This window comes from Aquarana catesbeiana, linkage group LG05, assembly GCF_042186555.1.
Source record: "Aquarana catesbeiana isolate 2022-GZ linkage group LG05, ASM4218655v1, whole genome shotgun sequence".
In the NCBI taxonomy this organism is placed as follows: Eukaryota; Metazoa; Chordata; class Amphibia; order Anura; family Ranidae; genus Aquarana; species Aquarana catesbeiana.
This window is the reverse complement of record NC_133328.1, coordinates 368,115,568-368,142,498: the sequence shown is the minus strand read 5'-3', so window position 1 is coordinate 368,142,498 and position 26,931 is coordinate 368,115,568. Positions and strand designations below refer to the sequence as shown.

Below are 26,931 nucleotides of genomic sequence, written 5' to 3'. Positions count from 1 at the left end.
ACAGGGGTGCTTAAAATGATCAGCTTTTATTTATTCATGTACTGTAAAACCTGTACAGGACACTGGGAGTGTGTCCTGCATGGCAGATATACAGTATTGCAACAGTATTTGAGATATGGTCCCTTTTTAATGGGGACAGTTTTAAGACTTGGCTGAGTACTCAGGGGTTCTCACCCATGCATGGTGAAGGGTTCCGGTGTGATCTGTTTGAAAGAGAGGACTGATTGTCAGTACTATCTTAATTGATCTTATTAGCGATCCGACATTTTGGAGGTTCAGGTGGGAAGAACCTCCAAATCCTGATTACCAGGACTTTGGTCCTGAAGAGGCTAAGCCCCAGGCCGAAGAGGCTTGAAAGGCAGCAGAGGGAAATCAGCACCTGTGTCAGGGAAGCAGAGAGGAGAGAAAGGCTCACAAGCTTTGAGTAAAGCGTGAGCTCTTGGACAAACTGAGATGCTGGTTGCTGACCCCCTTGTTGTACCAAGACTTTGGACTGTTAAACAAAATAGCTTTTTTCAGCTTAAACAAGTTATCTGTTTTTTCAAATAAACAAACTGGTTGATTTCACCAAACCAGCTGGCTGTGATTCCTGAGCTGTCTCACATCACAAAAGAAGAAACAACTGTTACAGTAACTGCTTGTGTAACTGCAATTTGAGCTGGAGTTTAGCTTCAATTTGTTACTGTATCGAAATCTGCTAGTCCATCTAACTCAATTCCTCCCCTAAGACTGACAATGCTGCTGTCCAAAAGGTTGTCCCTGTGTTCCTTCATCCAGAGTAGAGGCACTCTAATACAGATGGTGTGTTACTGGCCAGACCACCAGGTGAAAACGGAGGGACAAATGCCTAAAAATAAGAAAACTATTGCAGTCACTACATCTAAGGATTGGTAAACTGCAATATATTACATTTTTGGTTTTGGGTTTAATACAATTGTAAGACTCCCATACAAAAAAAAGCGCTAGATTTCACAAGCTGGAACCCAACATAGCATTCACACCACCTTCTGTTTTAGACCTTGCAAGAAAACAGAATACTGCTGTGGCTCAGATCCAATGCATTTGGCAGACTGGGTAATTTTAAAAAAAATAGGGAATCTCATTAAATATTTAAGCAAGTTCTGATTACAGTTCTGATTACAAGTCACTGACTCATAATGTGACTCATATAGTGGTCAAAATGTAAAATCATATATTCATTTCCATGTTGTATTTTCATTATTTGCAGTATACTCCTAATAATCTAAATGACCTTAAAGTTCGTACACTTACTTTGTGAAGATCCTCACATATTTACATCATTGAATTCTGTGAAACATATTCACTATGCCCTGTGAGTAGGCACTGCTGTGTCACACATTTCACAGAGCTTGCCTTCTGAACTACAGAAGAGAAGTTTAGGAGGCGGAGTCACCACAGCAATTACTGGCAAGGTACCATGGGATATGTAGTCCTTAGAAATTGAGAGTAAACTGTAGAGGAGAAGCTGTGAAGCATGCAGGGAATCCAAGAAGTTGTGGAAAGAGATAGCCAGTAGAAAGGCATCACTCATAACATGAAAGGAGATTTTTCAAGTAAACCTATATTGGATTGTCAAATATAACTATTGTTTGTAATACTATTACATTACTGATGTTAAATGTACATGTATGCTGTGACCATAGATCTCTTTTAAGATATCAGCAAAAACAATTATGAATATATACAGTATGAAAAAAATTGATTTACCTCTGTACTGTCGCTGTCTTCCTCAAATCCTTCACATTCTTCTTCCCAAAGACAGTTCACGACTTGTGTGTTATGGCATGTACCCATTTTGTCCAATGTCATTAGTTGAAAAGGCATACATATGTGATCTCCTATATCCCCATTTTCATCTGGATGCTGATTGGCTTCTATCCTCTCATTCCTAAATAAAGAAACTTTTTTGCTTCCTATGCCTCCAGTATTTTGCCTAAAAATAAAAACATCAATTAGCATGTAGTACACATCTTATTAAAACACAGTATATATAAAAAGTGTGATCATGTGTGATTCTATACTACAGTATATCACCTTGTATATTCGTAAAGACATATACCGGTACATTCTTTATGCAAAAACTGTGATATGATATGTGCATTTGTATTCTTCTGTAAAATGTGTTAAAAATAATAAAAACAGATGATATAATCTACTAAAAATACTATAAAATACTAAACATACTAAAGTCAATTACTAAATAGCAATCTGCTACACTTCATTTTAAATGCAGAATAATTCTTTAACGCTGCCCCTGTAAGAGCCGCTGATTAGAATGGGTGCTCTGTTCTTTGCCTTGACCTTTTCCAAAAAAACTTGGCCCCTCTAGTACACCAGGTTGAGTGTATAAACATACAGAATCACAGGAAATCACTGAAGGTAATGCTTAGCACCCAGTAGTAGTGCTATATCAAAGAAAACAGGCACCAAACCAAGTAGTAAAGGCAAACTTAAAGAGGACCTTCAGCCTACCCCTCCCCCCATTTTTTTTACTATACTCCTGCTTATGGGGTGGTGTTGTAGGCATAGTACAGATATTTTACAGCCACCAGATCCAGCGCTGTCCCACTGACATCCTTCTGTCAACAGACACAGCTCAGCCCTGTGCTGCCGTCTTACTTGTGGCATCATTGAGAGGTCCCCCGGCTCTTCCAGGTTCAGCTGGCCTGGTCCTCACGATCATGTGCCACTTGGCCCGCCCGCTCCTACTCACTGAATAAATGATTAAGGGCCTCCTGGGACATGCATATCCAGCAAGCACTGTGCATGTCATTCGCCTAGGTGAATGAAGTGCACAGAGGGGAGGGCCATGCTTTTGTTAAAACATTTTAAAAAAGGTAAAAAAAAGAAACACGGCCCTATTTGTGTGAAGGAGGGGTCGAGAGGGGGGAACTTCACATAGAGGGTGAAGATCCATTTTAGTATATTGCCACCTAATATGGTTGGTAACTAGACAAGCATAAAATAGATTAATATTGGTAAAAATCAGATCAGCAAAAACAGTAGCAAGGCCACCTCAAATGCAGCAGTGAGCAGTAGTAAAGTTTAATCTACCAGGTGCTATATTGTGAGAGCGCATCTATGGCAGTGATGCTAGTCCTAGACCGAGTGGGTATGCACTATATAAAAGTAAAGTAGGCTGGTAGCATAGGGGACAGGGAAACAAAAGGGGCTTGCAAAATAATTATTACGGGAGGGGCAGTCCTTTGAGATGTTCTTTAGCCTGCTATCGTTGGGGCCCTTTAACCACTTCCCTACCCGGCCATAGTAATATGACGTCCACAGATGGGATCTCCCATCCTGGGTGGATGTCATATGACGGCCTGGGCTCCCCGGCCGTCTAGGGGGCGCGCGCGCGCACGCCTGCCGCGTTGCTCGGGACCTGGCGCGTGTGCCCGGTGGCCGCGATGTCCGCCGGGCACCTGCGATTGCCCGTTAACCGGGCCGGACCGTGGATCTGTGTGTGTAAACACACAGATCCACGTCCTGTCAGTTGAGAGGAGACCGATCTGTGTTCCCAGTACAGCGGAACACTGATCGGTCTCCTCCCCTTGTACGTCCCCGCCCCCTACAGTTAGAAACACTCCCTTAGGAAACATATTTAACCCCTTGTGTCCCCTAGTGGTTAACCCCTTCACTGCCTGTCACATTTATACAGTAATCAATGCAATTTTATAGCATTGATCGCTGTATAAATGTGAATGGTCCCAAAAACTTTGTCAAAAGTGTCCGATGTGTCCGCCATAATATCGCAGTCACGAAAAAAAATTGCGATCGCCGCTATTACTAGTAAAAAAAAAAAAAAAAATATATATTTTTTTAAAAATGCCATAAATCTATCCCGTATTTTGTAGACGCTATAACTATAACTTTTGCGCAAATCAATCAATATACGCTTATTGCGATTTTTTTTTACCAAAAATATGTAGAAGAATACGTATCGGCCGAAACTGAGGAAAAAATTTGTTTTTTTAAAGAAAAATTGGGATATTTATTATATCAACAAGTAAAAAATATTGTGTTTTTTTTTCAAAATTGTCACTCTTCTTTTGTTTATAGCGCAAAAAATAAAAACCGCACAGGTGATCAAATACCACCAAAAGAAAGCTCTATTTGTGGGGAAAAAGGGACATCAATACAACGTCGCAGGACCGCGCAATTGTCGTTTAAAGTGCGACAGCGCTGAAAACTAAAAATTGGTCTGGGAAGGAAGGGGGTGAAAATGCCCTGTATTGAACCGGTTAAGAGCGTTGTCGCACTTAACAACAGTCTTTTTTAACCTGCATGTGGTATAGGTGCAATACAGGTACGTATAGTCTCTGCGCAGGTGCAAGGTAGATGTAATTCAGATACAGTAAATGTTCGGCTTAATGCAGAATAGGCTTAGTATAGGTGCAGTCCAGGTTAGGAAAAAGTGCAGTATAGTGTGCAGTATGGGTGTAGTATGGTATAAGTGTCCTGCTCTGAGTGGCTCAGTCCCTGCTAGCAGTATCAGCAATGGACGAATAGCCCTCTCAATAGTACCCAGGCTGCTGCAGTGACCTCTCGCTGTAGAAGGGGGGCCCCCCTTAGTCTCTCCCTGAAAGCCTCCAGTGATCAGTGGTGGGAAGAAGAGGGTGAGTGGATGCTCCACTCTCAGTTCCAGGCTCAGATCTCTGCTGGTATGGTCTGCAGCTAAGACAGAAGTGCTCTCTCTAACTCCCTTGGTGCCAAGAGGAAGTACCTTCCCAGGCAGTTTAATAAAAATCCTCTCTCCACCCTTCCTACTTCACAGTGTATATTGGGAAATGTAGTGTAACCATTAAAGTGTAGCAATTATATGGCTGCTGTCTCAAACTACAACTCCCAGGATTCTCAGTGCTCTGCATAGAAGTCTATGGGCTTGCTTGGTTTGCTTGGGGTGGGGGAAGCAGTCCCCGCCGGGAGAACACAGTGATCATTGCTCACAGCTATAATTGCCGCTAACGATAATAGCATGTAAGATCCGGCAGGCTGGTTGTGCCTAAGCTGTTCGATTGATCAACTTGGATGCTTTCAGTCTGCCCATACATGGTTCGAATCCCGGCCCCTTTCTGCTGAATCGGCTGAAATTCGAACTGTCGATGGCTGGCTTTACTCACCAGTATATGGATGCCTTTCTTAATAAAAATCATGTGAGTATTTAATCAACACCTAAGGGATATCTAAACCCAAGAATAAAAATAAACTAAAACCATCCTAACCATAGATGGAGTGGCTGCATTAGTTTTCATTTTTCAGGTCAAAGCTAACTGGTAGCGTTTTGCTAGTAAATTGTAATTTTCGGGATGCTTTTTCAATCTTTTAAAGGTTAGTGGAGTCAAATCAACATTTGTTTTCGACCATAGTGATAAAAAATTTTGAAGTAGCAGGATGGAAAATTTTTTTGAACAAATTAAATTAGAATTTTTCGTTTGGGGATAATTAGAAATAATATTAATGAAAACTGTTGAGTATGTCCGGGATTTTATTCCAAAAGCAGGTCTGGACAAAATTTTATGGGCTTTCAAATTAAATTAGATGACACAGTGATGGTAAGAAAGAATGTTCTAAGGAACAGTTTTTCTATAAACATTCCAATGGAAATGTAACTGTGTATGGCCACCTTAAAGCGGAGTTCCACTTGTTTTTCTGTTTATTAAAAGTCAGCAGCTACAAAAAGTCTCACGGTCCCACGGTCCATCGATGCAGCTGCCCGAAGCCTCTCTTCACTCCCTCTCCTCTCTGCGGCGCCGGCATTGCAAGTGTGAGCACTCGCATGTGCGAGTCGGCTGTGCATCCTGAATGGCCGAGCAATCTTCTGGGACCTGTGACATGTCCAGGAAGATTGCAGGAAGGGAAGGAGAGAGGATTAGACGCCTAGGCGGCATGAGCGGAAGTGGGAGCTGGGTATCTGTCAAAACTAGGTACCCCCCCCCTCCAAAAAAAATGACATGCCAAATGTGGCATGTCAGGGTGTCAGGAGTCCTTAAAGCAGAAGTTCCACTTTTGGGTGGAACTCCGCTTTAACCACTTCAGCCCCGGAAGGATTTGCCCCCTTCCTGACCAGGCCATTTTTTGTGATACGGCACTGCATCACTTTAACTAACAATTGCGCAGTCGTGCGACGTTGTACCCAAACAAAATGTATGTCCTTTTTTCCCACAAATGGAGCTTTATTTTGGTGGTATTTGATCACCTCTGCGGTTTTTATTTTTTTTGCGATATAAACAAAAAAAGAGCGCCAATTTTGAAAAAACACAATATTTGCTATAATAAATATCCCAAAAAAAACAAAAAAACACAAATTTCTTCATTAGTTTAGGCCGATATATATTCTTCTATATATTTTTGGTAAAAAAAAATCGCAATAAGCGTATATAGATTGGTTTGCGCATAAGTTATAGCGTCTACAAAATAGGGGATATATTTATGGCATTTTTATTATTATTATTTTTTTCACTAGTAATGGCGGCGATCTGCGATTTTTATCAGGACTGCGACATTGCAGTGGACAGATTGGACACTTTTAACACTATTTTGGGGCCATTGACATTTTTACAGCGATCAGAGCTAAAAATAGCCACTAATTACTGTCTAAAAGTAACTGGCAGGGAAGGGGTTAACACTAGGGGGCGACTGGGGGATGAGACCGATCGGTGTTCCTACTTAGTAGGAACACAGGATCAGTCTCCTCTCCCCTGAGAGAACGGGATGTGTGCGTGTTTACACACACCCATCCCTGTTCTCGTTCTGTCACAAGCGATCGCGGGTGCCCGGCAGACATCGCGCCCACCTGGCATGCGCATTGGCTCCAAGGACATGCGGCGGGCGTCTGCTATGATGTCTTAAAGGATGTATAGCTACGGCGATTTGCGCAGCCGTGCCAACCTTCCGCAGTATAACTGCGGCAGCTGGTCGGTTAGTGGTTAAGAACATTTTCAGCGAGCTGAAAAAATATCTGTTGACTTTATCTTACTAACAAACTATCTTCTGTAATTCCAAATGAAGTGCAGCTTGTGTGACAATCATGGCTCCTTCCATAGATACAGTAGAGTGAGTAAACATAGTCACTCTAGGACAGAAAGTGTTATTTGCAGGATTACCAGCTGAAAATAAAGTAAAAAAACTAAAAAGGGAAAACAAAAGTAGTCATCCAATTTAAGGACTGGTAAGTTGCAATATAATACATTTTTGTTTTTAGGTTTTGATAAACTTTAACATTTATTTCTGCCTGGATTTTCTTGTCTGGGTGATTTCACCTTATAAAATTAGTGGAGGTAGGACTGGTGAGAAATGAGCCAAGGGAGCATTAAAAATTAAACTGTAGGTAAGTATAAACATCCATGCGCCCAGCCCCTAATCTACATGCAGAGCGCCAGACGCATGGATTTCAATGTTTTTTTTTTTTTAAGCACATGATTAGAGCCTGAGGCTCTAATTGGCTTCAAAAAAGGGTGGGCTCGGGGCGCAGAGCATTGTGCTCTGAGCCCACTCAGTTGTGTGACAATAGCGAATTAATAGTCGCTATTGTCTTCCTGCTTCTCCTCTCAGTCAATCAGGAAGTGGGTCCTGAGACCCGATTGGCCAGGGAGTCTTAGGACTCCTGGCCAATCGGGTCTCAGGACCCAATTCCTGTTCGGCTTGGAGGAGAAGCAACAGCCCCGGCTCTTCCCTCGGCAAGCTGGAGTGAGGAGCAGCTTTCGGCCTCCTAAGGTAAAGCATCGCTGTCTGTCTCCTGTGGGGGGGGGGCACTGATCGCCACCATCCGTCCACTGCAGAGGGGGGCACTGACTCCCACGGAGGGGGAACAGATCGCCGCTGTCCGTCTCCCGGGGGAGTAGATTTGTTTGCCACCCCTACAAAATATTGAGCACCAGACTCCACTGGTGCCCTCACTATGCTGACACTTCTAGATTGGTGATGTTGGACACTAGCTCCTATGTTCTAAACACCGGCGACAGTTACTCATATGTCTAGCTTTGAGTGGCACTGTAAGCTTTCCAAAGGTCGCAGCTCTAGAATACAGTTTATGCAGAGAAAACAGACTATGTATGGGCTAGAAAATGGCAATAGCAATTTTGATATGTATTGGACTGAGATGACCATTGTTAACAATATCATTTTTAATATTACATATAAACAGTATACTCGCTGCAGTTTTTCACTACTGTTCACAACAATCTTAGTGTAGGCTACAATGTATAACTGCCAGTCATAAGTCTTGGCAAAGATTTTGCATATTTATTAAGCTAGACTAAATTTTTATTTATTTCCCTAGAGCCGTTAACGATACGTATTAAACATTTTCATCACATTACTCGATATTGACAGAAGTGAATCAACATAGATCTTTAACCTGGTAGGGAATCCGGTTACAGTGAAATTTCAGCTGAAAGATGACACAGGGTCTGTCAAGTTCAGTCTTTAGGCCTTGGCATTCTCCTCTTTCTTACTGAGTGCTGGTCCAGAGACAGCAAAATAATCTTTGAACTGCAGCCAACAGAGAGCAAACTTGTCCAGGTTTGTTTATATTTCCAAATATGAGCTACACGTAACAACCCTGCTGTTCTGTCTCATTAGGCATAATTTAAAGCCCAAAAGATTTTAGGAGGCCCCCAACCCTCTCTCTGAAACCCCCACAACGTTTAAAAAAACCTAAACAACGCTATATAAGAAACGTAAAGCAGAATTTCAGGCGGAGGATGAACATTTTACAAAATGTAAGCACCCAAAATTTCCAAAAGCACCCCAATCCCCCCCCTCGCTTTTGGAAATTTTATATATTTTTTTCTTTATACTCTTTTCTTATATTTTATTTGGGACTTCTGTCCCAACGGCTTCAGCTGTTTTTTTTTTTGTCCTCCTCATCCCCCCATCGCCTTCTGGGACCTGTGTGTGTCCCAGAAGACGACGGGACCATTCAGAAAGCGCCGCAAGACTTGCGCATGCGCAGTAGGAAGCAGGCTGTGAAGCCACAAGACTTCACTTCCTGTTTCCCTTAGTCAGGATGCTGGCGCCTGCACCTGGAGCCGATGGACGGGTCAGCTTCAGGTGCCAACATTTCTGGCTTCCTGGACAGGTAAGTGTCCTTATATTAAAAGTCAGCAGCTAAAGTATTTGTAACTGCTGACTTTTATTTTTTTTTACCCAGGCGGAACTCCGCTTTAAAGAGGAACTTCACCCTTATTTTAAAATTACAACAAAAGCAACTTTAGGGACGTTCACAGTGGAATGCAGTGGGGGAGAACCGCATTCCACAATTTTCTTGTGATTTACTGCAGGGGTAGGTTCAAGTTAATGACACCCCAAACGCAGGTCTCAAACTCAGTTTGCCCGCACCAGATCGCATTGTACAAAAGTATACACTCCATGCACTACTTTTGGTTTGGTGAGATTTCAGCCCATTCAAAATGAATGGGGCTGAAATCGCACTGCACAGAACTGCCCAAAACTGCATGTGAAGCGTACAGGAACTGCACAGCGTTCCAGTGCACTTAAGGTGCAGTTCCTAATGTGAATGGTCCCTAAAAATGTGAGTAATAGCAATCTACCAACAGATATTTATAGATAATTGCAGCTTTTTATTCTTCGCATATCTTTTTTTTCTTTTCCTCCCCATTCTTCATTCTTCTCACAGTGGCCAAAAGGGAAAGTTCCACTTGTCTGCCTCTCCTCCCCCCCACTTTAAGTTTTAGCACTTTATTGTTTTTTTGGGGGGGGGTAGCGGGTACCTGGTTTTGACCACCTCCGCTTGGATCACCGCGGCAATCCAAACGGAAGTTTGACGACCCGCCCCCCCCCCCCACAGTGGGAAGCCGTCTGTGAAGCCACAAGCAGTCAAAGCCGATTTCCCAAAGTGAACATGCTGCCGCCTGGACCCCAAGACGGCCAAAGAGCTGGCTCAGGTGAGGACTGCGCTGGATCCCTGGACAGGTAAGTGAATAATTATTAAAAGTCAGCAGCTACAGTATTTGTAGCTGCTGACTTTTAATTTTTGGTTCTAGGGTGAAGAACCGCTTTAAGGACAGATGAGTCCATCTCCCTTTATTCCTGGAAGTCTGTCTTAAACTCTGGGCCTGCCTCCTGGAACATGTGACAGTGTAAATCGGGGATATGCAATTAGCGGACCTCCAGCTGTTGCAAAACTACAAGTCCCATCATGCCTCTGCCTCTGGGTGTCATGCTTGTGGCTGTCAGAGTCTTGCTATGCCTCATGGGACTTGTAGTTCTGCAACAGCTGGAGGTCCGCTAATTGCATATCCCTGGCGTAAATCATCTAAAGGGGAGGGGCTGGTGATGTCGTTTTTCCAGGATGCCTCTGTGAGGCCCTGGTTACATCACCAGAGCCTCAAGAAACCAGGACCTGTAAAAACAGTAATTGTAAGTAAAAGCAAAACATAATTTCATCACACAGAGCTGCATACTGATGTGCTTTTTTGAGGGGATTAGATCCCCTTTAAATTCTGCAGTCTTCTTTCTGAATAGGGAACTGCATGGGTCTGGATACAGCTGGATAGATAAACAGTCATAAGGAGTCTGAATATAATATGTCAAACAGTGTAAACAATAGTTATAACAACACAACAGAGAAAAATAAGGTGCATAACTGCTTACCAGTGACTCAATGACCAAACAATATCTTGGGGGGAACCTTTGGGCGACTGAAGATATTGTTTGGTCATTGAGTCACTGGTAAGCAGTTATGCACCTTATTTTTCTCTCTTGTGTTGTTATAACTATTGTTTATACTGTTTGACTTATTGCATTCAGACTCCTTCTGACTGTTTATCTATACCATCTACTTTATAGATTTATCCTCCTGAAGAAGCGGTCCTATGATCACGAAACTGATGAGGACTGTATAAATCTGTGAACATACTCTTTAACCAATTATCAAGCCTGGAAGTCTATACGTATCATATTAATATATTGATTTTCCCATTGCGTTTATAATTTCTGTTGTGAATAATATTTGTATGTAATAAATGAATTTTATGATAAATCTAACCTTGTTGTTGGTGCTGAGATAGTCCACTGCTTTTAGGAGGCTATGGTCGACAACCTAAGCAACTGTCCCCATCTCTCTCCTCTGTTCCTATATACATTTACTTTTTTGGATGCTGGTAACATTTAAATTTTATCAAATTTTTGATAATGATTGAGGCCAACTCATAATATAGTTTTGTGCTGATGACATTGCTGAACATCTTTCTTTGTGGAAGGGAAGTATGATGTGTCTTTCATCTGCTACATTATGTTTCCTTGGCAGAACACTGTGTCTATGGTCCTCAATGTTGCCTGTTTCTTTGTGCTTCTTCAAAAGGGCTTGAACAGCACATCTTGAAGCTCCGATCTATTTGGAAATCTTTGCTTGGGAGAGACCTTGCCAATGCAGTATCTGCAGTAAACCACCTTGTGTCTTGTTGCTGTGCTCAGTCCTGCCATGGTGACTTAAAACTATCTTCCACAACCTCACCTTAGTAACAGTGTTTGGCTGTTCCTCACCCAATGTTAAGCCTCTTACACAGCTGTTTCTGTATCACCTTTACAGACCACTTTTTACTACAGGTAAGCCTATAATAAGGCTTACCTGTAGCTACCCCGGATAATTTCTAAGGCTGCATGGTTTAGGAGATATCCCTTGTATCTGCATGTGCCGATATCATCAACACATACGCACTGAGGTAATGGCTGGTTCATGCCGTTGCTTCAGCTAGTGTGTCGTTACCGGCGGCTCCCGCACACATGCACAGTGCCGGAGCCCGCGATACCCGGAAGTAACTCCGGGAGCGATGTCGCCAGCCAGAGCAGTGTACTGGGACCGCTACGGGGGGCTTCGATCTAAGGTGAGTATATCATAATGAGCTAGTATATTATGCATATTAGCTCACTATGCCTTTGTCTTACTTAATTACTGTGTTTCAACCTACATATGAAATTGATGATCATTAGCACCTGTTTGGTATAATTGGTTAATCATACACCTGACTCTAATCCTACAAAACCTTTGACTTTGTGAAAGTGTTTGATGCTGGCTTGAAGCCAAAGGATAATCACACAAAATATTGGTTTTATTTAGATTTTGCTTCTGTTTGCTCACTTTGAAGTTTGCAAATTGTTAAAAATAAACAATAAAATATATATTTTTTAACGCATGCTTACTTTATAACATTTCTAAAACACCTGCCTAAAACTTTTGCACAGTAGTGTGTATATATATAAATATATATATATAATTTATATAGTATTTGAGTGAATGTGCTCCACACCAGAAGTACTTTTCAGGGCTTTTTCTGCCCACTTTTATTTAAAAGACAGCAAAAAGTTCTCAAAGTACTTGATGTCCACCAGCCACAAGTGATAGAGAAAGAGAAGGCAGAACGGGATCTGCCTTTGTAAACAAGGCGGATCCCTGTTCTGACAGGGGAGGAGAGAGAGATCAGTTGTTCCTAGTGATCAGGAACAGCGGTCTCTCTCTTCTCACAGTCAGTACACCCCCCCCACAGTTAGAAACACCTCCCTAGGGAACACTTAACCCCTTGATCGCCCCTGATGTTAACCACTTCCCTGCCAGTGCCATTTATACAGTGATCAGTGCATGTTTATAGCACCGATCACTGTATTGGTCACCAAAAAGTGTCGCAGATCGCAGCCATTACTAGAAAAAAACAATAACAAAAATAAAAAGTCCCTAAATCTCTCCCCTATTTTGTAAACACTAAAACTTTTGCGCAAACCTATCAATATACGCTTATTGGGATTTTTTTTTTACCAAAAATATGTAGCAGAATATATATTGACCTAAACTGATGAATACATTTTTTTTATATTTTTATTTTTGGATATATATTATAACAGAAAGTAAAAAATATTGGTATTTATTTTCAAAACTGTCGCTTTTTTTGTTTATAGCGCAAAAATAAAAACTGCAGAGGTGATCAAATACCACCAAAAGAAAGCGCTATTTGTGGGGGGAAAAAAGGACGTCAATTTTGTTTGGGTACAGCGTCGCACGACCGCGCAATTGTCAGTTAAAGCGACGCATCGCAAAAAATTGCATGGTCATTAAGGGGGGAAATCTTCCAGTCTGTAAGTGGTTAACCAGTTGATATCCGCGCTATAGCCGAATGATGGCTACAGCGCAGACCTGAATTCCCAGGAGGCTGTCATATGACGGCCTCCCCTGTGCACGCGCCCCGCGCTCGCCCTACAGGGCGTGCATGGAGCACGCTGTGATCACCGAGTCACTGAGACTCAGGTGATCACCGATCCAAGTAAGGGGCCGGACCCGGCCCCTTACCATGTGATCAGCTGTCAGCCAATGACAGCTGATCACATGAGCAAAACAAAAGCTCTGTGATTGTTTTTTTTTCTCCTCGCGCTGACAGTGCGAGGAGAAAAAAAAGCAGATCACCGGCTCATCAGCAAGGGACATTGGTCCCGAAGAGGAGGAGGCAATAATGCCTCATACGTGCCTCCAGTACCCCCTGCCATTGCCACCTGCCAGTGCCCACAGTGCCACCTATCAACGCCCACGAGTGCCACCTATCAATGCCCACCAGTGGTGCCAATCAGTGCCACCTAGCAGTGCTGCCTATCAGTGTACCAGATCAGTGCCCATTATTGCCCATCACTGCCACCTATCAGTGCCCTTCACTGCCACCTATCAGTGCCCATCAGTGCCGCCTCATCAGCATACATCAATGAAGGAGAAAAATTACCTTTTTTAAAATTTTATAACAAAATATAAAAAAAAAAATTTTTTTTTTAAGTTCGGTCTTTTTAAATTTTTTTAACAAAAAATAAAAACCGCAGATGTGATCAAATACCACCAAAAGAAAGCTCTATTTGTGGGGAAAAAATGATAAAAATTTCATTTGGGTACAGTGTTGTATGACCGTGCAATTGTCATTCAAAGTGCGTCAGCGCTGAAAGCTAAAAATTGGTCTGGATAGGAGGGGGGTTTAAGTGCCCTGTAAGCAAGTGGTTAAACAGCGGTAAAGCGCCACTAAAACCGCTAATGGCCGGCGCTATCAGTGTGAAAGCAGCCTTAAAGTAACGCAGTGCGGTATTGAAAAAAAAAATGGCCGGTGTTCTGCCGAGAAAGTTCCGCTCGGCGTATAAGTTCCCCCCTCTACTGCGCCTGCGCAGTAGGTATCGGCGGAAATAGCCGAAGCAGAACAGCTGAAAATCAGCTGTACACGGCGCCTGTAAGAGGGCCCCTCGCGGGCTCGCTTCGCTCGCCACGCTTCGGGCACGGCCTCGCTGCGCTCGCCACTTTTAGATTCCCCCTCTAGGTCCACTTGGATGGTGGGGAAGGAATCTGGACCCAGAGTGCAGGCGCCGTGTACAGCTGATTGAAGCATTTGAGCTTCGGCTATCTCCGGCGGCTGACAGTAGTATGTACTGCGCAGGCGCTGCGCCTGCACAGTACGGGGGGGAACTTATCCGCCGAGGGAACATTTTCGGCAAGACACCGGGTCAGGAAGGGGGGCAGCTCTTCTGGAGGGCAAGTGGTTAAAAATGAATGAATAGTGTTTGTGGTGCTCAGATGCAGCAAAGTTTTCCTTACATGGTCTATTCCAGACGCGTCTGCTAGTGATAGTAGCTATGACTGGAATACAGAGTGCTTTGGTAAAGCTAATGAGTGGCTATTGTTTGCTCTCCAGCCCACACAGTGCACTCTATACAGGACGCGCTGTGGAGCCAGCAGCATGTAATGGCAGCGCGCCATGAGAGGAGGAGCAGAGCTCCCATACTGCCTCGGTCTGTCCGCTACCTCTGACCCGGGAGGAGGAAGCTGGGCTAGATAGAAGAGTGTGTGTAATGCCGAGCCTCTACTAATTCTTTACATTGTCACCTCTAACGTGCTCCTGACTGAAATAACCCGGGAGCTAGTGCTAGTAGCGGCTGTGCTGCCTTCATTGAGGTTCCTCACACGTTGTGTAGTAACATGTACTAGTGATAGGAGGAAGCTGCACGTGTTGGTTGGAAGGCTGCAGCAGTCCTGTGATAACTTGGGCTCATTTATTCAGTGCAAACACATTTTGGTTTAATTAGTGTAAGTACAGAATATCATTTTTCATTTATAAACAAAATTGCAATCCTTGGTTCCTCAATTGAGTACCGAGATGGAAGAAGGTGCTGAGATGCAGGGTATGGCCCTCAGCGGCAGCTCGGACAGTACTGTGACCTGCCCCGTGTGTGACCAGGCCATGCCAGCCCAAAACATCAACAGCCATCTTGATTCCTGCTTGGACGCGAAGCCAAGCGGGGTGATGCCTAAGAAAAGGCGTCTCTCCTCATATGAAGAGGGGCTGGAGGTTCAAGGGAAGGTCTTTGGCTCAGCAACAGCCAGTTTCCCCGTGTTCCAGAAACATAAGACCGCTGAGCACTTACGCGAGGAGACCCCGTCTAAGTCCCCCTTTTTTTCCATGACCTCCCCTACGAGGACTGATATGAATGACAAGTGGAGGGATATCAATGCGGGATCCAGTGCTAAGGTTGTACAGAGTGAACCATATAATAGAGAGTTGCCCCAGCCAAGTGAGGTCATACAAGGACACCCCAAAGGGAAGAATATGGCTGAGAAATTGGATGGAAAGCCGCTAGCTGACAAAATGAGACCCTGCACCCTCCAACATTACATGGGCCAAGAGAAGGTCCTCGGAGAAGACACCATGCTAAGAAAACTCTTACAAGCCAACGATATTCCTTCTATCATCCTGTGGGGGCCTCCTGGTTGTGGCAAGGTGGGTGTACATTTCTGATTTTTGTATTGCCTCTATACCAGTGTTTCTCAACTCCAGTCCTCAAGGTGCCCCAACAGGTCATGTTTTCAAGCTTATCATTATTTTGCACAGGTGGTTTGATCAGTTTCACTGCCTTAGTAATTACCCCAGCCGTTTCATCTGAGGGAAAGCCTAAGGCCCCTTTCACACGATCGTACCATTCAGGTCCGCCTGTCAGTTTTGACGGTGGACCTGAACGGATGCTCTATGTTAGCCTATGGAGCGACGGATGTCAGCGGAGACATGTCCGCTGACATCCGACCCCGTCCGATCCGCTAAAAACAGATGGATGGCCCTACGTCCGGATCCGTCACAATCGGATCGGGTGAGATCTGATGAAAACGGACATGCTGTCCGTTTTCATCCGATCCCTCCATAGACCGTAGCGGCGCCTGACAAGCCCCTTCCCCGCTCAGTGAGCAGAGAGGGACCTGTCATCTGCCGGCTCAGCGGAGATCAACGGAGAGATCTCCCGCTGAGCCAGCGGACTCCGTGGAAGCGGAGTCCGCCTCGTGTGAATGAGGCCTAAGGCCGCGTTCACACTGGATCATTTTGCAGGCGCTATTGCGCTAAAAATAGCGCCTACAAACCGACCCGGTACAGCCGCTGCTGTGTCTCCAATGTGAAAGCCCGAGGGCTTTCACACTGGAGCAGTGCGCTGGCAGGACGCTGAAAAAAGTCCTGCTAGCAGCATCTTTGGAGCGGTGAAGGAGCAGTGTGTATACCGCTCCTGCCCTTTGAAATCAATGGGGTGGCGCGGCTATACCGCCGGCATAGTGCTGCTGCAGCGGCGCTTTGCAGGCGGTTTTAACCCCTTTTCCGCCACTAGCGGGGGTTAAAACCGCCCCGCTAGCGGCTGAATACCGCCAATAAAACGATGGTAAAGCGGCGTTTTACTGCCGACTCACCCACCACCCCAGTGTGAAACCGGCCTAAAAAAAAATGACCCGTTGGGGCGCCTTGAGGACTGGAGTTGAGAAACACTGCTCTATACATACATATTGCATACATGCTGAAGCTGGCTATTAACCACTTCAGCTCTGCAAGATTTTACCCTCTTCATGACCAGGCCATTTTTTGCTATTCGGCACTGCGCTACTTTAACTGGTGATTGGGTAGAGTTGCATTAACCGCACAAACTAAATTTATATTATTTCTTTCCCCACAAATAGAGCTTTCTTTTGGAGGTATTTGATCACCACTGGGGTTTTTATTTTTTGCAATATAAACGAAAAAAGACAAAACATTTAGAAAAAAAACAAAACATTATTTTTTACTTTTTGCTATAAAACCTATCCAGTAAAAAAAAAAAAAAAAAAATTGAATTTTTAATCCTAATCCCAATAAGTGTATATTGATTGGTTTGCATGAAAGTTAGCACCTAAAAACTATGGTGTGTATATATATATATATATATATATATATATATATATATATATATACTGAAATTTTTTTTTTTAACCACTTCAGCCCCGGAAGAATTGGCTGCTCAATGACCAGGCCATTTTTTGCGATACGGCACTGCGTTGCTTTAACTGACATTTTGACATATTTTTTAGCGCTATAAATAAAAAAAGAGCGACAATTTTGAAAAAAAACACAATATTTTGTACTTTTTGCTGTAATAGCCCCAATTTCTTTTTAAAAAAAGCTAATTTTTTCCTCAGTTTAGGCTGATATGTATTCTTCTACATATTTTTGGTAATAAAAATCGCAAAAAGCGTATACTGATTGGTTTGCGCAAAATAGGGGGTTAGATTTATTGCATTTTTAATATTATTTTTTTTTACTATCAATGGCGGCGATCTGCGATTTTTATTGAGACTGCGACATAATAGCGGACACTTTTGACACATTTTTGGGTCGATTGACAATTATACAGCGATCAGTGCTATAAAAATGCACTGATTACTGTATAAGTGTCACTGGCAGGGAAGGGGTTAACACTAGGGGGCAATCAAGGGGTTAAATGTGTTCCCTATGTGTGTGTGTTCTAACTGTGGGGGATGGGACTGACTATAGGAGATGAGAGATCGTTGTTCTCAGCTCGTAGGAACTCACGATCTTTCTCTCTCCTCACAGAACTGGGATGTGCGCGTTTACACACACATGTCCCTGTTCTGCCTCTCTTGCCCCTGATCGCTCATGGCCCGCGGTCACCGCGACCGCCGGTCACGAGCATCGGCACCCCCGCTGTGCAGCGGCCGTGCACTTGCCTGCTATCCCGCTTAAAGAGACCGACATATAGCTACGACGGTTCGCGGGATCGTGCCGACCTGCTGCAGTATAATGACGGCGGCTGGTCGGCAAGTGGTTAAAAACTTCTAATGACGGTGATCAATTACTTATAACGGGACTGTGATATTGTGGCGAACAATCTTACACTAACTGACACTCAGGGGAACTGACTAACTGCTACTGACATCACCAGTGCCATTATTACAGTGATCAGTGCTACAAATATACACTATCACTGTAATAATGAAGGGATTAACAGCTAAGGCAATCAAGGGGTTAAATATGTGTAATGTATGTACAGTGTGCTGCATTTTCCTAATGATCTCCCAATTGCTTATCCCTGCTTTACAGATGAGAAACTGACAGATCTCTCCCTCTGTACAGAGTTCTGTGTTGAATTCCAACACAGAGCTCTCGGCTGTGAAAGTACGCAGCCAATCAGCACGTCCCGACTGTGAATCGTTGGCCGTGAATTGCTGACAGGCTCCTGTCGTGTACAATAACTGTGGGAGCTCGTCGGGGGGCGCATGTGCAGGTCCTGAGCCTGTTAGTAGCCAGTACGTTGCTTTGCCTACAGTGGCTGTCCATCCACAGTACAATGTGGGCAGGCAGTTGTTAAGTGGTTAAATATGGCATCTTCATAATTTCATGGTACTCCCCCATTTTATTGGGTGTGATTACATGTTTAATTCATTTATGAAACCTATATTTTGTGAAGATAATATACTATAATATGCCTTTCAAGTCAAGCATGCAAAAAGTGACCTTCAGGCAGCACTCTGTGAATAAGTTTACACTAGCAGCAGCCTTTGATACCCCTTGGAAACGTGTTCCACATTAGATGGATTTTCAGAGGTGTTTGACAGATAATGAGGAGGCGATATGTTGCCTCTGCGCTGCCTTTTTTAACCCTGTACACCGATCAGCCATAACTTTATAGCCGCTGAGAAGTTAAGGGAATACATTAATTATCTTGTTACAATGGCATCTGAAAGTCAGTGGTATATAGTAGGCAACAAGTAAACATGTTCTCCCAGAAGTTGACGTGGTTAAAACAGAAAAAATGGCCATCGCAGTTTGTTGTGTATGGCACTGTGTAGCCACAGACTAGTCAGGATGCCCATGTTGACCTGTGCCCACAGCCAAAAGCACCTGTAATGGGCACATGAGCATCAGAACTGGACTACGGAGCAATGGAAGAAGGTGGCCTGGTCTGATGAATCACATTTTCTTTTACATCATGTGGATGGCTGGGAGTATCAAAAAGGAAGGGGAGGGGAAACCTCTAGGGTCACCCCGCCATGTCCAGAGTTGTATAAGGAGGACCAACTACGATACACTGAGCAGGTGATTAACACTTAAAAAAATTCTATATATCAGATTGGGGGTAGGCACAATGGGCCTGCCCTTCCAGACACATGGAAGGGTTAAAAAGAGATAACGTTGTCACTTAAACTAAACACTCAGGACGTCCCTCACACATACAATTCATACCACAAACAGCCTATGCATGGCTTCCAAATGTCTGAGCCTAGAAGTCTAGGTATGGGGTTATCAGGCGCCAAGCAATACTTGTCCCAATCAGGGCTAATGGTATGCTAATGGCACCATAGTACCCACTAAACCTTAAGACAATGCCAGAATCTCGCAGGACTAGGCTCAATGATACATATTGGAAGAGCTACTCCATATGTTGTGAAGTGGTGGTAAAGGGCTGTAGCTGGGTGGGTACCCCGAATGGCTGCTGCATACCACCAAAGAGTCTCAGATATATTGCCTCCAAGATAGAGGTTGGTAAATGAACGTCAGTCCAGAGAGAAAATGCATATAGCAGTGATGAACTTCAAAAGTGCCATATAGTTAACTTCATGCGCATTTCACTTTCCTCATCAGCCGAGGATCCACAGTCAATAATATTCAACATTCAGAGTGCATGTAATCCAGCGATGTTCACTTTGAGTCAAAAATGACTGTACATACGCTCCAGTGGGATCAGGAGAGGGTAGTTGGAACCGGCCCCCTGGAGGCTCTCACTGCTCCTGGATATGGGTAACCTTGTTCCACTTGATTCCCAATATCTCTGTCAGACCACGATTGGTGGCAATTGCATTACTTGCAGCTGAGTCTCCCCTGATATTGGTCTATGACCTCAGCATGGACATCTTGTAGTATATCTTATGGACTCAGATTGCAGCTTCCCCCTTGCAGCAGTTGGGGTGTACTAGGGCCGCATGACAAACCCCGCCGGTCTACTAGAGCGCATGGTGAGGCCGGATGTCCCGTAGTGTAGTAAGTGTCATTTACCTGGGGAAGAGATTTCACCAGGATGTAGTATGGGAAGAAGGCAAGCCAGTGGAAGCAATATAATGCTTTAGGCAATGTTCTGCTGGGAAATCTGGGTCCTGCCATGCATGTGGAAGTTACTTGACACATACCTAAACATTTCTAGTGACTAAGTACACCCCTTCGTGGAATCAGTATTTCCTGATTGCAGCGGCCTCTTTCAGCAGGATTATGCGCCCTGTCACTTTGCAAAAATGGCTCAAGAATGATTTGAGGAATACAGCAACAAGCTTTGAGGTGTTGGTTTAGCCTCTGAATTCTCTAGCTCTCAATCCTTCGAGCATCTGTGGGATGTGCTGGAAAAACAAGTCCAATCCATGGGAGCTCCACCTTGCAACTTACAGGACTTAAAGGATCTGTTACTGATGGCTCCTTGCCAGATATCACAACATACCTTTAGAGGTCTAGTGGCATCCATGCCTTGATGGGTCAGTGCTGTTGTGGTGGCAACTGGGGGACCAACTCAGTTTTATGTGGGTGGCCATAAAGTTTTGGCTGGTCAATGTAAATCCTGCACCACCATGCTGCAACTGCTTACATTGCATGTGGTTACAGGATGGTCATGAAGCAGCCCCAAGTAGTTAAGTGGGTCACAGTCGGCCGCGGTACTGCCTACCGAACACAAGAGCACATGTACACCCAGGTCTGGCTGCCTTTGCAGCTTACAGTGGAACTGTGCTCCCCTTCTCCCCAAGCGCTGCATCATCCCCGAGCTCCCTACCTTCCACTGACATCTTCAGCCAATCTGTTTTCAGGTATCGATCTCCGTCTGTTTTCATTGGCTGGGCTGAGATGACGTTACTCCCTGGCATGCACAGGAGTTAGTTTATTTTGGCATTGCCAAAATTGTACACTCAGTGTACAGTGTGGACAGGAAGGTAAAGAAACTTTTTTTTTAATCAAAACTTTTTTATTGACAAGAATAATGGGTAACTGAGTTACAGTAATAGGGATAAACATATTTTCCCACAGTTGGATTGTGCACAAAATCAAAAGGTAAGAAACTTTAATGTAAAAGAGACATAATATATCTCTTCTGCATTCAAAATTCTGCCTGGTTTTGTACTAAATTTCCACTTTGGGTTGGGACCCAGCTGCCTGTTTTATCGCCTGACTGCAGGTGTAAATGAGTCTAGGTATGATCTTTATTGCATAGTTACATTGGGCCAACATGGACCGATTTAAATCTGCATATCTTTAAAGACCGTCACTGTAGTAGTCAGCGCTACTACAGTGATCACGACTAGCTTCCAGGTCCTGTGCCAAGCGGCTTCTTTTCTGCGTAGTGACCACAGGGATTTGCTCATTTAGCATTTGCCCCCATTCACAGAAAACCATGTATTTTTTTGACGAATACAAGGGTTTCTCTTGGTGGGTGATGTGTAGGTCTTGATGTCACCACCCCACCTCTCCATTTCATTCGATCAGAGAATGCCTTCTATTTCTAAATAAAAATACAAGTTGTTTTGTGAATGGTGGCATTGCTCAGCATGTTTACCTCTGCGGTCACTATGAAAAGACAGCAGTGATCACTGTAGTAGTGGTGACTACTACAGTGATTTTCACCTTCCACAACAGTCCCCCCATGTATGAAATATGCATATTGGTGCAAACTGGACCTGTGTAACTATGCAATAAAGATCATACCTGGAGTTCAGTTTTAATAGAATATATTTTTATGTCCAAGAATTCAAAAACAGGGCCGTATTTATAAAGCAGTGAATGTGACTTTCACTGACTATTCACTGGTGGTAAATCAAGCAGTCCATCATTTTAACAATCAGTCATTTAAAACACATGAACCAAAAAAGAATAATTTTTTTAGCAAATGTTTTGGTAAATGTCCGATTGCTTTATAAATATGTGTCCTGTTGGTGGCTAAGACGCTAGGTGACTTGGGCCACCTGCATCCTAGCAGTAGTGTGGGAAGAGCTAATGCTCTTTGTGTTAGGGATGTACTGGTATCGGTGCCGATGCCGAGTATTTTCACGAGTACTCGTGAAAATACTCCCGATACCCGCAACCGATCCTTTGCAGTGCGATTTGCGCCCATACAAAATTAATGGTCGCAAAACGCACTGCAAAAAATTGCATGCAATTTGAACAGGAATGCGGTGCGATTCCTGTCCGAATCACATGCGGTATCCTGCATCACTCCTGAGTGAACCCAGGCTGAAATCACTTTGACAAGCCTGGGTTCACACAGAAACAGTGGGGAAACCGCATGTGATTTTGGACAGGAATCGCCACTGCATTCCTGTTCAAATTGCATGCAATTATTTGCAGCACGATTTGCGTCCATTCATTTTGTATGGATGAAAATTGCACTGGAAAGTATCGGTACTCGTATAGATGAGTACTTGACAGAAAGTATTGGTACTCATACTCGCCGAAAATCCGGTATCGGTGCATCCCTACTTTGCATAAATGGTTTGGTGTTGAGTTTCCCTATTAGGTCTGCTCAAACAGCCTGTGTAGAACTTTATTGGTCAATCAGATTATACGCAGGCAGAAATGGCTCCTCCCACCGGCTGTCTGAGCAGACCTAAGGCCCCTTTCACACTTGTGCGACTTGGGACTGCAAAGTCGCATGACAATTTGTACCTAATGATTTCCAATGAGTACCATTCATATCTGTGCGACTTAAAGTCGCACCGACTTCAGAGTAGTCCCTGTACTACTTTGGTCCAATTTTGATGCAAATTGAGGTCCATAGACCTGAAATCGTGGCACTTTCAAGTCGTGGCAATGTGAAAGGGGCTTAATGAGGAACTGTAACACTTTAAAACAAAGCCGGCTCCGCTTCCTATGTTTTACATGTTCTCCTGAATGAATAAGTCATTAGTTATTGGCCACACAATGGAGACTGGGCATTTTGCGCATAAGCCGGCGCTGTATGAGCCATTCATTCAGGGCTTATGTAAACATCAATATAGTGATTACACACAATTTACATGTCAGCCACAGCCAATAGTACCGCCTGCCTCCTAGTAACAATTACCTCAGTTGAGGTCCATGGTTCTAGCAGATGTAAATATATTTTGATTTTGAATTGCACCCTCGGCAGTGCTGTATTTGAACACATTTTAAAATGCAGAATGTTTTATAAATGCATTATTTGGTTTAGTCTGTAGAGGGCACTACCAGTTTAGCTGGTAGAATGTACTGAGGTAAGGATAAGGATGACAACTGTTGAATTTGCACCATCCAATAAAGTCAATATTTCTCTGCAGACAGGTTTACGAAAGGAGTTTACTTTGCAAGAGCAAGTTGTGCTAACTTCTGTCATATAATCATGTGCAAGCAAAGACCCTGTTTTCTTACTTTTCCTTGCAAGTAATTGGACATTCCTTAACAAGTACATTTTCCTAACATTCACAAAGGTGAATGTTAAATTGGATGCAATAACTTGGAATAAGTATGCAAATTAGAAGTTGTGACATCACTGGATTCTGTATTTTAAATCCAGGTCAGTTTTGACGTCACAGACAGCCAGGTATTTTTTTTAGAGAAAAGGAAAGAAATGACAGATTCCATATTTTCCCAAGTATAGTACACCTAGCATGAGAAATATTTTTCATGTAAAAGTTTGTGGTGATCTACTGCACGGACTAAAATCCACAGGTGCTTACAAGTCTGAATGCTCATTTGTAATTCTGTTACATGCAAATGTAGAATAAAAGCATTCTTTGTGAGCTTGGCCTTTTATTGATTTTATTTCCTCATTTTCGTAGGCACCGGTGATGTAGCCAGTGCCGTTCAGCTGCCCTTGGGAAAGGGCTATGTCACCAGTGTATTCCAGGGGGATCTTGGGAGTAATATTCGAGACTTCGCAAAACCTCGTAAGATTTTGGGGGAAAGGCTCAGGGGAGATGTGAGATCTGGCGCAGATGTCAATGAAGGGCCAGCACTGAGAACAAGAAAAAAAAAAAGCTGGCCACAGATGACTTTAAAAAAAGGAAAAAAAATAGTGGGTTGGGATACTGAGCATGGGCAGGACCAAACAATGGGCGTGTGGAATGGGAATTTAACACAGAAAGAAGTTTGTTCCTCCAAGTAAGTCTAATGGTTTCCCTAAATACATTTAATCAGCGTTTATGTTTTTGTTTTTTTATGAGGGTGGGTTGATCCGTTTAAAGTTCAGCATTTTAAATATTGTATAAGTGTACGTATATGTTCCGCCTTACCAAGATCACAGTATTAACCCTGACAATGCCTTCATCTGCTTTTCTTTCCAGGAAGATGAGCCATTTTTGTTTAGGGATTATCCAGGCTCATCTTCTATTCTATCTGTTCTGAGATGATGGCTTGGAGATGATATAACCATATAAATCCTGGTGCCTTTGTTGTTCTTAGCTGTATAAAAAAATGTCTAAAACAGACATGACGCTCCAGCATCTTACCTTGTAACTTTCTACAAGGATAAACAATTTCAATCTGGTCAGTCTGGAATAGAGACTGAGGAAATGCTTTCTCCTGCCTGAAGCAGACTGATGACATCATCATCCAATATAAAGTCACATAACTGGTGCTTAAAGTATAAGTTCACCTGTAGGTGACCTTACACTGGACCTGCTCCCTCTCCCGGTCCCGCTGTACCAGACTGCTGCAATCCCCCTGCTTTCAGACACAGAATAGCGGCTTCACCGGTCCAGGGATTTGAAATCCCGGTGGCTTTCTCTCCTCTCAGTGCTGACAGTAGAGGCTAGATGGCTTCTGATTGGTCAGCGCCATCCATGTGACAGTGCTGGCCAGTTATAATCCCTGCAGTCCATACTGGCCAAGCAATACAGACACAGAATAGGGGTTTCAAATCCCCCCGACCGGTGAAGCGACTTTCTGACACTGGGGGATAGCTGCAGTCCGGTACAGCGGGACAGGGGGGAGATGGTGTCCGGACTAAGTTCACCTTACAGATTTTCTAAAAAGGTAAACTTACACTATAAGCATGGCTGTGCTGTACCCAAGCAAGGCAAAGAAACAGATCCATTTTAAGGCTTGGTTCACACTAGTGTGACTCCTAAGTTGCTTGATTTAGCGTGAGACTTTGGAGGGCATCTTTCATGCAACTTTACACTCTCTTGCATAGATTGAAATAAGTGCCATTAAAATTAATGGGCTGTAACTGTATGTATCCAAAGTTGCATGACAAGTCGCACTAGTGTGAACGGAGCCTATAGCAGACAATACACAGAGCTGCATGATTAATCATTAAAAAATTGCGATCTCGATTCAACTCCCGTCACAATCCTAATCCAGCATTTCCACGATTCATGTAAACCGTGCAGAGCAGTTCTCCTACTCACAGCTGTCAAAAAAAGCAGCTACTGAAAGAGAGATAAAAAGAAACCTTGTATCCTTCTGTTCTTTTAGAGATCAAAGGGATGAACTTCATTTTGTAAATGAGGTCAGTTTAGCTACTTAAAAAAGGAGTTTGACCCAAAAGTGGAACCTCCGCTTATCTGCTTTCTTCCCCCCCCTGCAGTGCCACATTTGCCCCACATCGGGGAGACGTCGGAAGTTTGACCCCCCTCCTTCCTCTGCTGCTGGGCCAGTTAGAAAGCGCAGCGCACATTGAGCATGTGCAGTCGGGAAGCGGCTGTGAAGCCAAAAGGCTTCACTGCCAGTTTCCCTTACAACGAATGGCGGCAGCAACCGACACCCGATCCAAAAATCGTCTTGGATGCCGACATCACGGGCTTCCTGGACAGGTAAGAATTTATATATTAAAAGTCAACAGCCACAGTATTTGTAGCTGTAGCTGCTGACCTTTAACACCGCTTTAAAGAATAAGCCTTTTTCTGACACTTGTTGCTTACAAGTTAAAATCTGATTTTTTTTCTAGAAAATTACTTAGGACCCCCAAACATATTATATATACCGGTATATTTTTTTAGCAGAGACCCTAGAGAATAAAATGGCGATCATTGCAATATTGCATAACACTCTATTTGCGCAGTGATCTTTCATATGCAATTTTTTGGGACAAAATACACTGCAATGAATAAAGAAAAAAAAAAACTAAACAATAAAGTTAGTCCAATTTTTTTGTGTAAAGTGAAAGATCTTACGCCGAGAATTGTGAGAGAGTCGTAATCTTTATTCTAAGCAAAAATCATGATTCTCATTTTATCTAGAATTGTTCAGCTCTAACAGATGTATATACTTCTTTTTATATTCCCATCCACTCTATTTTGAGCGATAGGAATTCCCTGTAAAGTTACAGGTTGCTGGACTCAATAGGTTACACAGGGCTGTAGATGTGATTGCTGTGAGTGAGTGCTGTCCAGCATTGTCAAATGGCACCCAAAAATGATGAGTGTTTCCTTCTGCTCCTGGTGCAAAACCACTTGGCAGAGAAATGCAAAAAAGAAAGGTAAGTATATGCTGCTAGGAATGGAGGAGTTAAAGGATACGTTCACCTTTTGTAACAAGTTGCATGTTGCACCCATATTCAGGGTGCAACATGTTACAGATGCACTGGCCCCCCGATCACCCATTCTGATAGCTAGCTGCCCTACGGTAGACAGATACAGTC

The 26,931-nt window shown here is 43.5% G+C and overlaps 2 protein-coding genes across 2 annotated transcripts in view; one reads left to right on the top strand and one right to left on the bottom strand.

Annotated features, from left to right (window-relative positions):
- Window positions 1-26,931, bottom strand: part of MYLK4 (myosin light chain kinase family member 4) — a 236,582-nt gene that overhangs the window by 180,346 nt on the left and 29,305 nt on the right. Inside the window, exon 2 of the mRNA XM_073630957.1 lies at window positions 1,729-1,954. Within this exon, the coding sequence (XP_073487058.1) occupies window positions 1,729-1,954 (226 nt within the window). The remainder of the gene's footprint in view (window positions 1-1,728; window positions 1,955-26,931) is intronic.
- WRNIP1 (WRN helicase interacting protein 1) overlaps window positions 14,775-26,931 on the top strand; it is a 167,134-nt gene continuing 154,977 nt past the window's right edge. Inside the window, exon 1 of the mRNA XM_073630959.1 lies at window positions 14,775-15,773. Coding sequence (XP_073487060.1) covers window positions 15,153-15,773 — 621 coding nt within the window. The 5' untranslated portion in view covers window positions 14,775-15,152. The remainder of the gene's footprint in view (window positions 15,774-26,931) is intronic.